The sequence below is a fragment of the Beta vulgaris genome, chromosome 5, assembly GCF_026745355.1.
Source record: "Beta vulgaris subsp. vulgaris cultivar EL10 chromosome 5, EL10.2, whole genome shotgun sequence".
Taxonomy (NCBI): Eukaryota; Viridiplantae; Streptophyta; class Magnoliopsida; order Caryophyllales; family Amaranthaceae; genus Beta; species Beta vulgaris.
This window is the reverse complement of record NC_079206.1, coordinates 1,183,364-1,196,711: the sequence shown is the minus strand read 5'-3', so window position 1 is coordinate 1,196,711 and position 13,348 is coordinate 1,183,364. Positions and strand designations below refer to the sequence as shown.

Genomic DNA, 13,348 nt, shown 5'->3' with positions numbered 1-13,348 from the left:
CTTTTCTAATTTCTTTCCCTTGTCCTTGTCCTTGTCCTAACCAAACTCCAAGGGGTAGCCATAATTTGGCAAAGCTCCTCCTTTCTTTAATATAGGACCACTACATGCTGATTTTATTAGTTATTGTAATAGCCCACTAAAAGCCCAATATACAGCTACCTTAGCTCATTCTTATCATAAAGCTAAAGTTCAATCCGATTCACGGCCCGACTCATGATCACTTTACTAAAAGCCCAATAAACAGCTACCTTAGCCCATTCTTATCATGAAGCTGAAGTTCAATGCGGCCCGACCCATGATCACTTATCACTAAAAACCCAATATACAGTTACCTTAGCCCATTCTTATTATGAAACTGAAGTTCAAATTCATCCACGGCTCGATCCGACCCATGATCACCTATCACCTTATTTTTTTTTCCACATAGGATAAGAAGTGTATCATCCATTCACTAGAAAGATAAGCAATTCACTTCTCACTTTCACTGAACAAACAGAGCAGAAAAATGGCTGCTCTAAGTTTTGGTGTTGCTCATTTACGTTCATACACAACTTACTCATTCACTAAGTTTTCAAGACCAAGAATATCCTGCAATTGGGTACTCTTTTTTGTTTATTTCTTTTCCATGCTAAAAAGAAAGTTTGCTAAAACTAGCTAACAACTGATTATTGATTGTTGTTCTGTTGTTGAATACCATTGAAAAGGAAGGATCCAGAAGGTGTATTTAGACAACCTCCTCAAACAGGGCATTTAGCAAGGTTAGAATTCAAGAGACGTCTAGAAAAAGATTCAGAAGCGAAAGAAGCTTATGAGCGTCAGTTGAGGGAAGAGAAAGAACGTCGAGAATCTGTTCGGCAGGTTATGTTTTTCTTCTAATTCATTGGTTTTTTGGTTAAGTATATAAGTATGTTTTTCAATAATTGAATTGATAGTTGTTTGCAAATTCTAGTGTCCAATGCTGTCTTGAAGATTTTGGGGTGTCTATTCTAATACTCCCCCGTCCCATAATATAGTGTTCACATTCCTTTTAAGGTGTCCCAAAATATTGTACCTATTTTTTTTTATCAATTTATTTGGACTCAATTATCCTTCATTTTTACATAAACTTTCCAAAATACTCCTATATTTCCTTAAAACATGTGCCCTTATTTATTGTTTTACACCATTCCAATGAACATTTATTGTTTTTTATTTTAATTTAAAGGAAAAATAAAGTAAAGAGTTAGTTTCAATACAAAGGTACCAAGAAAGTACTTATTCCTTCCATTTTCCTTAATTCTCGTGAAAAATGAGAAGTAAGCATTATATTATAGGACGGGGGTCGGGGGAGTATGAAAATTAGACCTTAAAATTTATAAAAGAATAAAGATGGGATGTTAGAGCATTAAATATGGAAGGTTGAAATTTTAGAGATTGATTATTGAGAAATTTATTAAAGGCGTAAAACAAGAGTGATTTTTTTAAAAAAATTAATGTAAATTTCTTTAAAATACTAAAGTATATTATAGGCCCTTATAATTTTAAGGTTGATGTTGGACTCTTTACACACTCTCATACACCATTGCTACTATGTACTCTTAAGGTTATCGTTCTTGAAATGTTTTTGTTATAAAACCCCGATTGTTTCTATGGTAATAAAGCTTGGAAAAGGCTAAAATCTCTGGTTTGGGTTTCCCTATTTACTGAAGGCAAAATTGACATCAACACCCCAAACTATAGCGCAACCGATGCATCCAACAGTACAAACTTTTGACTAGTAACCAAACGCCACAAACTATTGCCTGGGTGAATATGTATCATAAATGACGCTAGAGCTACCTTTTTTTCTAGTCGGGTGACTACTAACTAATCTAAAGTTTTTTCACTCTAAAAGACTTTTCCTGAAAGGTTCAACCCTTCAAGGTATCACGAAAAGGTATTTCCGGTGTTGTTCATGACACACACACATCATAGTTTGCGGTGTCTAGTGCAATTTTGCTCTTATGAAATGTTTCCCTTTTTTGTTTCCTGAAACCCTAACTGTTTTTGTACTACATAGGCACAGAGTACTCTGCAGTAATACACAAAAAGTTTGTTTTACAACTATGTTAAAATTTATTTGTGAAATAATTCATTGATGATGCACAGGGATGGGTAGAGTAGTATCACAATTTGGGTAATGTTAAATGATTGTATTGATATGTGTGAGATTGTGTTTTGGATTCAGTCTCGAGTTGTTCCGGATACAGATACAGAGTTGATAGAGTATTTCCTTGATACTGAGGCTCAAGAAATCGAATTTGAGATTGCTAGATTGAGGAGCAGGCAAGTTCTCTCTGTCACCTTATATCAGATCTATATCTCATCAAATATTTTCTCACAATGTTCACAAGTATTTCTTTTATTCGTCTGGTCCAACGAGTATATAGTTGTACACTGAGAGATACAATTTCGATTTAATTATACTATTGGACTTGCAATTTCTATTTGGAGAGCATATTTGGTATGAGATTTTCAAGTGTTCGAAACGGTAATCAGAAACAATATTCAATTGTTGCATTCTTTCTATTACGGATGAAGTACATGTTTTTTTATGAGGAATGGGGTAATTGTAAATTGGTAATGGTAAATGTTTCATGACCGTAACTTTTTCCACCTATTCTCTCATACCAAACAACATACTTCTTGTTTTCGTTTCCAACATTCAAAGATCTCAGACCATGATAGAGTATAAACTACTCCTGGACTACAACCATCAGTTTAAATTTTTGGTTGAGTTGGTCTTTTGACATGGTATTCAAGCCAGCGTGACATAAAGGTAACGGGTTCAAATCTCATCCAACCCTTCACGCGTGAGGGTGAGGGGGAATAATAGAGTATAAACTATTCCTGAGACTCCAACCATCAGCTTAAACTTTTGGTTGAGTTGGTCCTTTGATAGACCAAACATGTACTTGTAGAGTTGTAGTTGTAGAAGCTTGTGATTCTATGTAAGAATTTTTATTCATCAGTAACTCTGTAACGAACTTGCAGATTGAATGATGACTTTTTCAAACAATTACAATCTGAATTGGGGCAACTTCGTTTCGCTATGGCGAAAACTGAGGTACTTCTCTTACCATATTTGGCTATACACACCGGATAGTTAACTCAAAGGATGCAAATCAGATCCACTGATATTTTTCTACTTCTGTAGGACATGGAGGACAGGATATTTGAGCTAGAAGCATTGCAAAAGGCTCTTTTAGAAGGAATTGGTCTGTTAATCATAATTAACCTTAGATTATTACTCGAAAATCGCTTACACGTAAAACTTATGTGTTTAGTCCCCTTGCTGTTATGCAGAAGCATATGATAAAATGCAGAATGAGCTTGTAAAAGCAAAGCAAAGTCTTACCAAGATCTTTACGTCCAAGGATGTTAATTCAACTGTATGTACTTGTGATTTTTTATTTGTAAAGCCCTTAATTAAAGGTAAATGGTCTATTATTTACATCTTATGATTTATATGTTGTTATGATGCTTACAATGCAGTTACTGGACATGGTTGAGCAGAACGAGCTGAATAGGTCTTTAGTGACACTTCTTGATGAGAACATAGCAAGTGCATATAGGAGTAATCAGGTTAGTAATGCTTGCATATATCATTTCTCAGTGTTTAGTTAACCGAGGTTTTTGCTTAGTTATTATGTGAGCGTTCATTCATTTAAAACTAGAAGGTGCATTCACCATAATCCCGAGTATATTTATACGAATGATACATCCAAGCCTGTTAGAGTTTATTTGATATTACTATGATTTGATGAGAATTAATTTGATATGATTGTGATTCATGTAGGTTTTATTGTCTATCCGAGTACTTTTTTTTGCTCAATTGAAGTGTTGAGCTTATGTTGAGCCTTTTAAATGAGTAATGAGCAAAAATATAAATTTAAGTATACCTTACTCAAAATTATATCGTAAAAAAAAATTGTATGTGTACGTGTCATCCAGGTAACCTTATAAATCTACCCTTAATTCCATGCACTCCACTTAAGTTAGAGGTGGGGGAGTTGGGCCACTTGGCTTATATATTACCCTAGCTGCCCAGCTTGGATCAGACCACCAATTTGATGGGTCTTGATTCGGACTGTATCCCAATATCCTCAAATGCATCGGCCTAGTCTAGCTATATTAAAGCCCGTTTATTTGGGAAAAAAAGAAAGTAAAACGTGTGGGCCCAGCTCAATAGACACGGCCCAGTCTAGTTACTTATTGAGCCGGTCCCAGTTTCTCCCCACCCCAGCTTCACCTACTGAATTACCACAAAATATTGGTGGGATCATATTTAGAATCTAATCTATCGATGGGCCCTTTTGTCACTGTTTCGCGCATAAATGGCGAGCTTTACACGCTGTGCCTCTTTAGTCTTTATCATATGGGACATGTGTACACCTAAGGAGTGGAAGACGGTATCATTTTGAACTTTTAAAACTGATAGAGACATAGAGTATAAAACTATTTCTGGAGCTTCGATCATCAAGTTTAAACTTTTGGTTGAGTTCTGGTACTTTGACATGGTACCGGAGCCAGCGTGACATAAATGTCATGGGGTTCAAATCTCATCTACCCCTTCTTTCTAAGTGGAACATCTAACGCAAGGTATGAGGAAGGTATGTGCTGCATTCACACTTCAAGCTAAAAGGCTCTTGCGTGAGGAGTTGTGATAGAGCATAAAACTATTTCTGGAGGCTCAACCACCAGCTTAAGCAACATTTACGTGTTACAAAATAATGGTAGTCCTAACTGCGTTAAGAAACTAATCGAGATATGATATCTATTTATGAAATATTTCGATAAAGCATTCTATTCTATCACTGATAGGGTAGTTCAAAGCATTTTGACCGACTATATCAGAAGGTTTCAAGTAAAAAAATCGGGGTCACATATGTAGAAATTGTAAAATTATGTGATTTTATACCCGAGTGTATAATGAACGATTTGATATATATCTGTCGAAAGTCGAATCTTTACATAAAAATCATGATCAACTAGTGATTGAAACTGACATGAATTGATATTGGTTACTTGGACAGAACCAAGCTGCGGAATACATGGAGAAGCTCCGTGCATCTGTTCTCAAATATGTAACAGTCTAGTGATTGTGATTCAACGAAGTTTATGAGCATAATTTGTTCGATCATTTTACTTACTGATTCCAATCGACCTTGATATGTAAATCTAAATTTTTGTGTAAAAGAAAAACATTGAGATATAATATTCGGGAGTTTTCTTACCGTGTTGATCTAGATATAGGAGTTTGCATTATTCCATGTTCTTGAACCACAAGATTGTAAGATACCAAATCAGTCGTTAGAACATTGGATTATTCTGTAAGCTTAATTATGCATTATCAATTTTGTTTATTAATTACTATTATTATTATTATTACCACAACTAATACTATAACTAACTAATACTAGTTACTATCAATACCTCTAGTACTCTAGTACCACTACTATTACTTTTGAATACTAGTCTCTCCTCCCTTCAATTCATTTTAATCTACACACTTACACTTTTCACGTATGTCAATGCAAAACTTTGAGAACATATATCTTTAGTTTTGTATTTGTAAAAATTATAAAAAGTACATATTAATAAAATACATATTATGATGAATCTAACAAGATCCCAGACGGCTATATTTTCATTCGCGTATAAATCACAAATGGTATTCAAAGTGAAATTTGTGAATTGTGTAAAAATATCAAAGTGTGCAGATTAAAGTGAAACGGAGGGAATATTAATTAGCATTTTTTTTTTGATAATTTGCAAGACGTTTTTATTGATATCAAAGTGATGGTGATGGCCTCTAACTCCAAGCGAGGTATTCCCCCACTAGGTGGGCGAAGTTTTCATAGTGCATAAGCACACCCAACAAGGAGGAGTCCTCCACCATACAATAGTTACAATATAGTCTCAGCTACATAAGAAATTGTACATATTACATGTCACATTCAAACAAATTGTACATTGGGGATGAAAACTGCAAATGTAAACCACTGGGAAAGCATAGAACCAAGCCAACATTCCGCCTCGCCTCTGAGACCCTGCTACGCCTTTTGCTCCTCTAACTCTAACTGAAAGCTTTTTTCGAACTTCATCAAATTGGAGCATTTACATCCAGACCACAAATTCCGAATTTCGCCATAAATTTAATTTTGAGAGTTGCTCACCTACTATTTGGGAACTGTTCAGAGTATGAGAGATGGAGATATTCCTTTTCCTTCTCAAGGTAGATCTGATGAACCTGAGGATGAAATTTAAATTTTCTGGACCCCCAACATTGTTCAGGCTCGAATTCACTGCTTCCATGGAGTCAGAAGCAATAAGTAATGGCAGCAAATTGAATCTGGGATTGTTAATTGTGATCTGCACTGCTTTGTGGATAGCTAGAACGGATGCTGCATTGAAATCCATATAAGGAATGGGGCTGGAAAAAGCACATAAGATCCTTCCTTGCTCCAATCTGAGAAAACCTCCCGTTATCAAACATGAATTGCACGGGTTAATTGATACTCCTATTACCCATGATGGCTTAGGGTGGTCCTTCCTCAATCCGTCATGGGGTTTCATGAGGGAGAGTGCAAGCTTAATTTTGAGGGTATCTTCCCTCCACTTTAGACATGATGGCGTTCTTGCTATTTCTTCAGGAGAGTATGGGAAGGGCTCCTTCCATCCTTTAATCCACCATCCTAGTCGAATGAGAATGAGATTGCGAGAATCCGCTATAGAGCTCGCTTTGTTCATAAAGACTCTTTTATTCCTTTCTTTCCAGATTGTCCACATGATGATTGAGAATATGGCCTTCTATACCTTTTTAAAAAATTTGCTCCTTGTTGGGAAAGACCATTGAACAAAAGCTGATTCAATGGAGGATGGACAAACCCATGAGAGGTTCCAAATATTACACCACCAGCTCCATAGAGAGGATGCAAAAGAGCAGTGAAGCAGAAGATGAGAATCACTTTCCAGGGAGGTTTTGCAAAATAGACACATAGCTTCAGATTCAGGGATTATCTTTAGAGAGGCTAGTTTTTGTTTCGAGCTAATTTTTCCTTTGATTGCCATCCATGAGAATATTTCCACATGCAGAGGGACTAATCCATTCCATATCTTCGCAAGAACTGGGCTTGAGCTTGGGCCTGATCTTTGGATTAGTTCCCCATAGAAGGATTTTACCGAAAACGAATTCGAGGAGTGGTGAAGCCAAATCAATTGATCTTCTTTTTCTTCAGAGAGGTGAGATTGGTCTAGTAGACCTGACAGGGAGGCCCATTCAAGAAGGTCATGAGGCCTGAAGGGACGGGTCCATCGAAGGTCCCAATTCCATTTCGAAATTTCCCAAAAACCCATTGATGCAATTAGGGCAGATGCGCTATCTGAGATTCGAAATAGCCTTGGATATTTCTTCTTGAGAATGACATTGTCTAACCAGGGATCATGCCAGAATAAAATCTTTCTTCCATTTCCTACTTTTATTCTTCCTCCTGAAACTATTATTTCTTGCGCCTTATGATTATTCAAAATATGATTGCAGATTGCCCTTCATGGTCCGCCATGTCTGAGATGCATTAAGTCAATCATACAAAAAGAAGATGTATAATTGTATTTAGTTTAGTTACCTCTCTCCACAGTGAATTGGGCTCTTCTGAGAACCTCCATAGCCATTTACATAGTAGACCCAGATTCCTTATGAGCAGATTGCTAATGTTGAGCCCTCCAAGGTTCATCGGAAGTTGGGTTAATTCCCATTTAACAAGAGCTAAGGCTCGCTTGTCCATATCTCTGCTCCACAGAAATTTGCGCTGAATACTTGTGATTTTGTCAATAATTCCTTGCGGCATTGGGAATAAAGACATGAAATAGATGGGAAGATTTGAGATGGCCGGTTTGATTAAGGTTAGTCTGCCACCTATTGAAAGCAATCTCCCCTTTCAAGAGGCGAGTTTTTTGCTCATCCTCTCTACCAATGGCTCCCATGTCGCCAAGCGCGATGCATTACCCCCCAGAGGTAATCCAAGATAAGTCAGTGGGAAAGAACCCACTTTTCAATACAAATTCCTTGCTGCCATTTGTAACCATTGACTGCTGACATTAACCCCCAATGTTTCGCTCTTGTGGAAATTTACCTTTATCCCCGATGCCAGATTAAATAGTACAAGGGTTTTTTTAATGTTCTGAAGGTGCTCCAAATCCTGGGATGTAAACAGGATTGTATCATCTGCAAACTGTAGATGAGATATTGTTGGGCCTCCTTTTCATACTCTCACTCATGCCCATAGTTTCTGATTTGTGGCCTTAGTAATGAGTAAATTCAAAACTTCACTCACTAGTACAAAGAGAAGCGGAGATAAGGGGTCTCCCTGACGGAGGCCCCTTTTTAGTTTGAAGGGAGGAGTGGGAGTCCCATTCAGTAGAATTGAAGCTGCCGCGGAGGAGACACATATTGAGATCCATCTTCTCCATTTGGTGGGGAAGCCCATCTGGGCTAAAGTCCAATCTAAAAAGGACCAAGAGACACTGTCAAATGCCTTATGAAAGTCCAATTTCAGGACTATAGTCTTCTCCTTCGATCTTTTACAAGTATCAATGAGCTCTCCCACAATGAGGATACTGTCTAAAATTTGTCTTCCTTCTATAAAGGAGGACTGATTGGGACTGACCAACGAACTCATGACTTTCTTCAATCTTCTAGCCATTACCTTTGCAATAATCTTGTAAATGCAGCCGACCATACTAATCGGTCTGAAATCCTTGAGTCCACCGGGATTTTCTACTTTTGCTATAAGAGTGATAAAAGCCACATTACTACCTTTCGGCAGCTTACCCGAGTCCCAGAACTGCTGTAGAAGAGCATAAATTTCCGTCTTTATGAGATGCCAAGAAGATTTTATGAAGCTGAAATTAAAGCCGTCTGGCCCTGGCGATTTTGATGAGTTACAAGTATTAATTAGCATTAAAAGGAGTTCTTTGGATTCAAACACTTTTTTTTGATATTTTTAATTAATTATCGATCTAAATACAATATACTTTTTCTACAATTTAATTTTTAAGGTTGAAATAAGAACAAATAGCATATACACAGAAACTTCACAAGTATGTAATACGTGAAAAATTATTTTACGACCACTTTAGTACATGGTAATAAATTAAATAACGATAATAGTAATGATTTGGTATAATTTTACAAGGCAAATGTCATATGAAATCCGTGATCATGCTTCTCCATTTCCGAATATTCATAACTTAGAACGCATATTTGGGATAGAGTTAAACATTACTCATATTACATTAGATATCATCATGAAGATGCTTTATTTTCTGCAAATTAAATTACATTAAAATACATTGTTATTACTATAATCTATTATGGCTATAAAGTCGGTTGTCAAGACTCAAGATTACTACTATTTGCAAAACCGGTTGACCAAATGACCACCATAAGTCCATACTCCATAATTGAGCTAAAGGGTCTACACTCTACAAGCTCAACATTTTTGTAAGCAATAATTCCTAGTCCTTTAATATTTTTTTTTACTTTATCTTCTGGACCCACCTCATAAACTTGATGCATTTTGTGCATTTCTATAATAACGCATTGGCCCTAGTGACTTGGTAAAGAGGATTGGATTTGGAGCCATTTTAGTGGTTAGCGCACTTAGTGCTTATTGATCAAAGTATTAGGAAAGATAACTGATTCGAAGACCAACTCATACTAAGCTACTAGCTCGCAGGGCACACCAGCTAAGAGAATAGGTACAAGGCTAAATAATTCAAAATTAAATGCCCAACATATTGTTTGGATGAGGATTCGAACCCAGAGCAATGCCCTGAATTTCGGGGTGGTATTCTACTAAACTACCACCTCTCCCTCATTGATCAAAATACGTGATTTCAAAACCTTTTACTTTATACTAAAAAAAATCTTTTACTCGAAGTGACTATCTTTTTTTTATTAAGATAAGTTGAGGTGCCTTGCAAATATGAGGGAATTTAGGGATTTATTTACAAGGATAGAGACTTGATCCCTAAGTGATGACGATATCAACAGTAGGCTAACCTGTTACTGAATCAAATTAACTAATGCAATCACCTTAAAAATGTTAACAACAATTTAGTGTAATTATTGTCAACTTATTTTTTTACACTTATGTTATTTTTTTTGGCTAAATATTTTAATTTAATTCGAACTTTTAAAAACTATTCTTTACTTTTTCTAAACTTATAAAACAAATTTCATATGAAGTTATCTTAAATGTTAAATAGAAAAACCCTTACCTATCAAGTTTTTTTTACGATTGCGACCATGTTGCAAGGATTGCATGACATGGTATATTAAGTTCAGATAATATCAAGGATCCTTAGATGCAATAGTACAAGTTCTTATCTCCTACATGGTAGACCAAGGTTCAAATCTTTGTGGAATCAAAATTTCAATGTTGTTCGGGGGGCTTTGTTGGGCCTCTAGATGAGTGACCCTGAGCGAGGTCAGCCTAGAAAAAAAATTTCTTACCACGAGTCACGAAAGGGAACCCAAAAAAATTGAAAGCATATTGAGTTTTGTTTCTGTTAAGAACTAGTCAAAAAGAGTGATGTACGATTGATGAGAGTCAAATCCCGAGCTGGAATATGATCCCGGGTCTTGTCACTTAAAATCCGGCAAATTAAGAGTGTTCCCGAAAAAGCCCCTCCGACGTTCAAGTCAGTGTTGGATTAAAGAGAGAAAGTGATGAATAATTGTAGAGGGAGATGCTCTGGTTTTGCTAGGTGATAATTGAATACTTTTCATTGATTGGATCTGCTGCTTTTATAATGTTGGGGATTTTCCAGATAGGAAACCCTAATGAGGAAACACTCATGCTTTTAGGAAAGTTGTCTCCCTTTCATAGTAAGTTATTTTCTGCTTAAAGAGTTGGTGAGACTCTTGAAAGCATATCGAGTTGATCCTTTAGATGGGCTTTTCATAACATTTTTGGACCAAATAGTGGGTCCAAACAAGTTAAGATGATACAATAATAATTACAACTTTTACTACTCATATGAGTTCATGTACATTCTACTATTACATAAAGTGGATTTATCAGATAAACATATACACCCTTGCAGACATGTAGTGCATAACTTGAAGATAACTACAAACCTTGGAGGCTTGGAGCATATCAGCATAGTGGGCTCTACGCCAAAAAAAAAATGTAATGACAAAATAAGATACTCCTACTTAACTAATTCACACTGTCAAAAGATAAATAAACAAATAACAGTCCACCAAACAAGCCAAAATGGACAGACAAACCAAACTTTTTTCTCGTTAACTACTCATTTTATATACTCTGTAACGCCTCAAAAGAACACACATTCACACAATCAAAGATACTCTCAATCAAATAACCATGGCAACAAAACCAACCTTTACTCTCTTTTTCTTGTTTTCCTTATTCGTTTCTATACTCTCAACAACCATAGCACATCACCCTCCAAACTCCAAGCACTCTAAATCCACCTCAAATTTCATACGGTCATCCTGTCTTGCAACTCAGTATCCTCCACTATGCTACCATTGCCTTTCACGCTATGCTAGCAAGATTGGCCGAAGCCATCGCCAACTAGCGCTAACCGCCTTAGCGGCTAGCTTATCTAGGGCTAGATCAGCTGCTCGATTTGCTTCCCGAATGAAAAAGGCCAAGGGGATCAAACATACAGAGTTAGAAGTAGTTAAAGATTGTATTGATACTATGAGTGATGGTGTGGATCAGCTGACACGTTCTTTCGGGGAGCTTGCGAATTCGGGTTACACCAATGGCGAGGATTTTATGTGGCATATGAATAATGTTCAGACTTGGGTTAGTGCTGCGTTAACTGATGCGACTACTTGTGTTGATGGGTTATCTGATGGGTATGGAAAAAGTGGGAAAGTTAAGAGTGCTATTCAAAGGAGAGTTAATAATGTTGCGCAACTTACTAGTAATGCTCTTGCTTTGGTAAATCGTTTTGTTGCTAGGAGTGAATTTACCAATAATATCAAACATCGTTGAAGTTTTGGATCTACATAAATTTAAGGATGTTTTTTATTTGTGTTTTGTTTTTTGGGAGTAATGTGTGGGCTGTGAAGTACAAAAGGGGTAGTGACTGAGCTCTGTTGACGGTCTTAACGGCCCGTTGTTATAAGGTAATAAATTATAGTAATGGTAATCAAATCATATGTAATTTTGCATTGTATTGATGTCAATGGTCACGTTTAACTTGTGATTTTCTCCAAAAATTTTCCAAACTTGCGGTGTTGAGTGGGAATTAAGATTTGTGAAAATCACATGTACTTTGAAAAAGATTCTGATACTAAGGTAATGAGTGTAGAACGAAGTTTTCTTGTAAATCACATATATGATTTTATTACCATTCCTGTCATTTAGCTAATTAAGTGTGTGTTGTCATATAACAAACTAGCCTTCTATGCCGGCGACGTAATTTTGAAAGCTTAATTTACCGCACGGTTCGACGAATTAAGAAGCCCATCGTCGAAAAGTCTGAAATGATTTCTGCTAGTCAGGTCTCTGATATCATAATGCTTAATAAAATACCTTTTTGGTAAGGGAAAACGAGCGAAAGAGTGCAACTCATCGCCATGCCATGACCGCCCACAGGCTTTTTAAGCAATCCGTGTTCGTTTAGGGCCAGAAAACTACATTTTAATAATTTCCTAATTTTGTTTTTAGTTGATTTCGTATTAAGGTTTGCTAAGACTATTTAAATATTGTAAGTCGTCGCACCTATTCTCATGAAAATAATACTTTGAGAGTTTATCTATTTTCATGTGACTTTCGAAGTCTTTTGACAGATTTATCGCTTGTAAATCTGTTTGTTCGTACTAGGAATTCTGCTTATTTTTTTCTTCATGAATCATGCAGCTAACCTCTCCATGTCAATTTCTCAATTAAAAACTCTATAATCTCCTAATTGATTATAATTGCAATTCTGATTTTCAAGAAAAAAAAGTTAGAACAGCCAACATATACTTTGTTATATAGAAAACAGTTAGATATTATATATTGGAGATTTGGAGTATTTAAAAATCATGACAATACATTTTCCAGATTTGATAAAAATACTTCCAGTCACTACAAATGATTCAACTGTTCGCATATCCAAGTGACAAATTTCAGTGGGATTCTTCAATCATGTTAGTGTCTTTGGCTGTTTTCGATGTGGCGGATCAAATCGTGGGAGTATGGAGGTTGGTTGTATGATATTTGTATCTTGTTGGGCTTTTAATATATAACCAATTGGAAAGAGTGAGATGGAAATCGAATATGGTTTGTTTTTATTTTTC

The 13,348-nt window shown here is 36.2% G+C and overlaps 2 protein-coding genes across 2 annotated transcripts; both read left to right on the top strand.

Annotated features, from left to right (window-relative positions):
- The first annotated feature begins 438 nt into the window (after positions 1-438).
- On the top strand, positions 439-5,378 carry LOC104892071 (hypothetical protein). Its single transcript, XM_010677889.4, has 8 exons — positions 439-598; positions 709-858; positions 2,207-2,304; positions 3,013-3,085; positions 3,176-3,236; positions 3,325-3,410; positions 3,514-3,603; positions 5,055-5,378. The coding sequence occupies exons 1-8, from the start codon at positions 506-508 to the stop codon at positions 5,115-5,117; spliced, it is 714 nt and encodes a 237-aa protein (XP_010676191.2). The 5' UTR covers positions 439-505; the 3' UTR covers positions 5,118-5,378.
- Positions 5,379-11,273: 5,895 nt separating this feature from the next.
- On the top strand, positions 11,274-12,397 carry LOC104892070 (pectinesterase inhibitor 9). Its single transcript, XM_048645257.2, has one exon. The coding sequence runs from the start codon at positions 11,415-11,417 to the stop codon at positions 12,054-12,056; it is 642 nt and encodes a 213-aa protein (XP_048501214.1). The 5' UTR covers positions 11,274-11,414; the 3' UTR covers positions 12,057-12,397.
- The last annotated feature ends 951 nt before the right edge of the window (positions 12,398-13,348 follow it).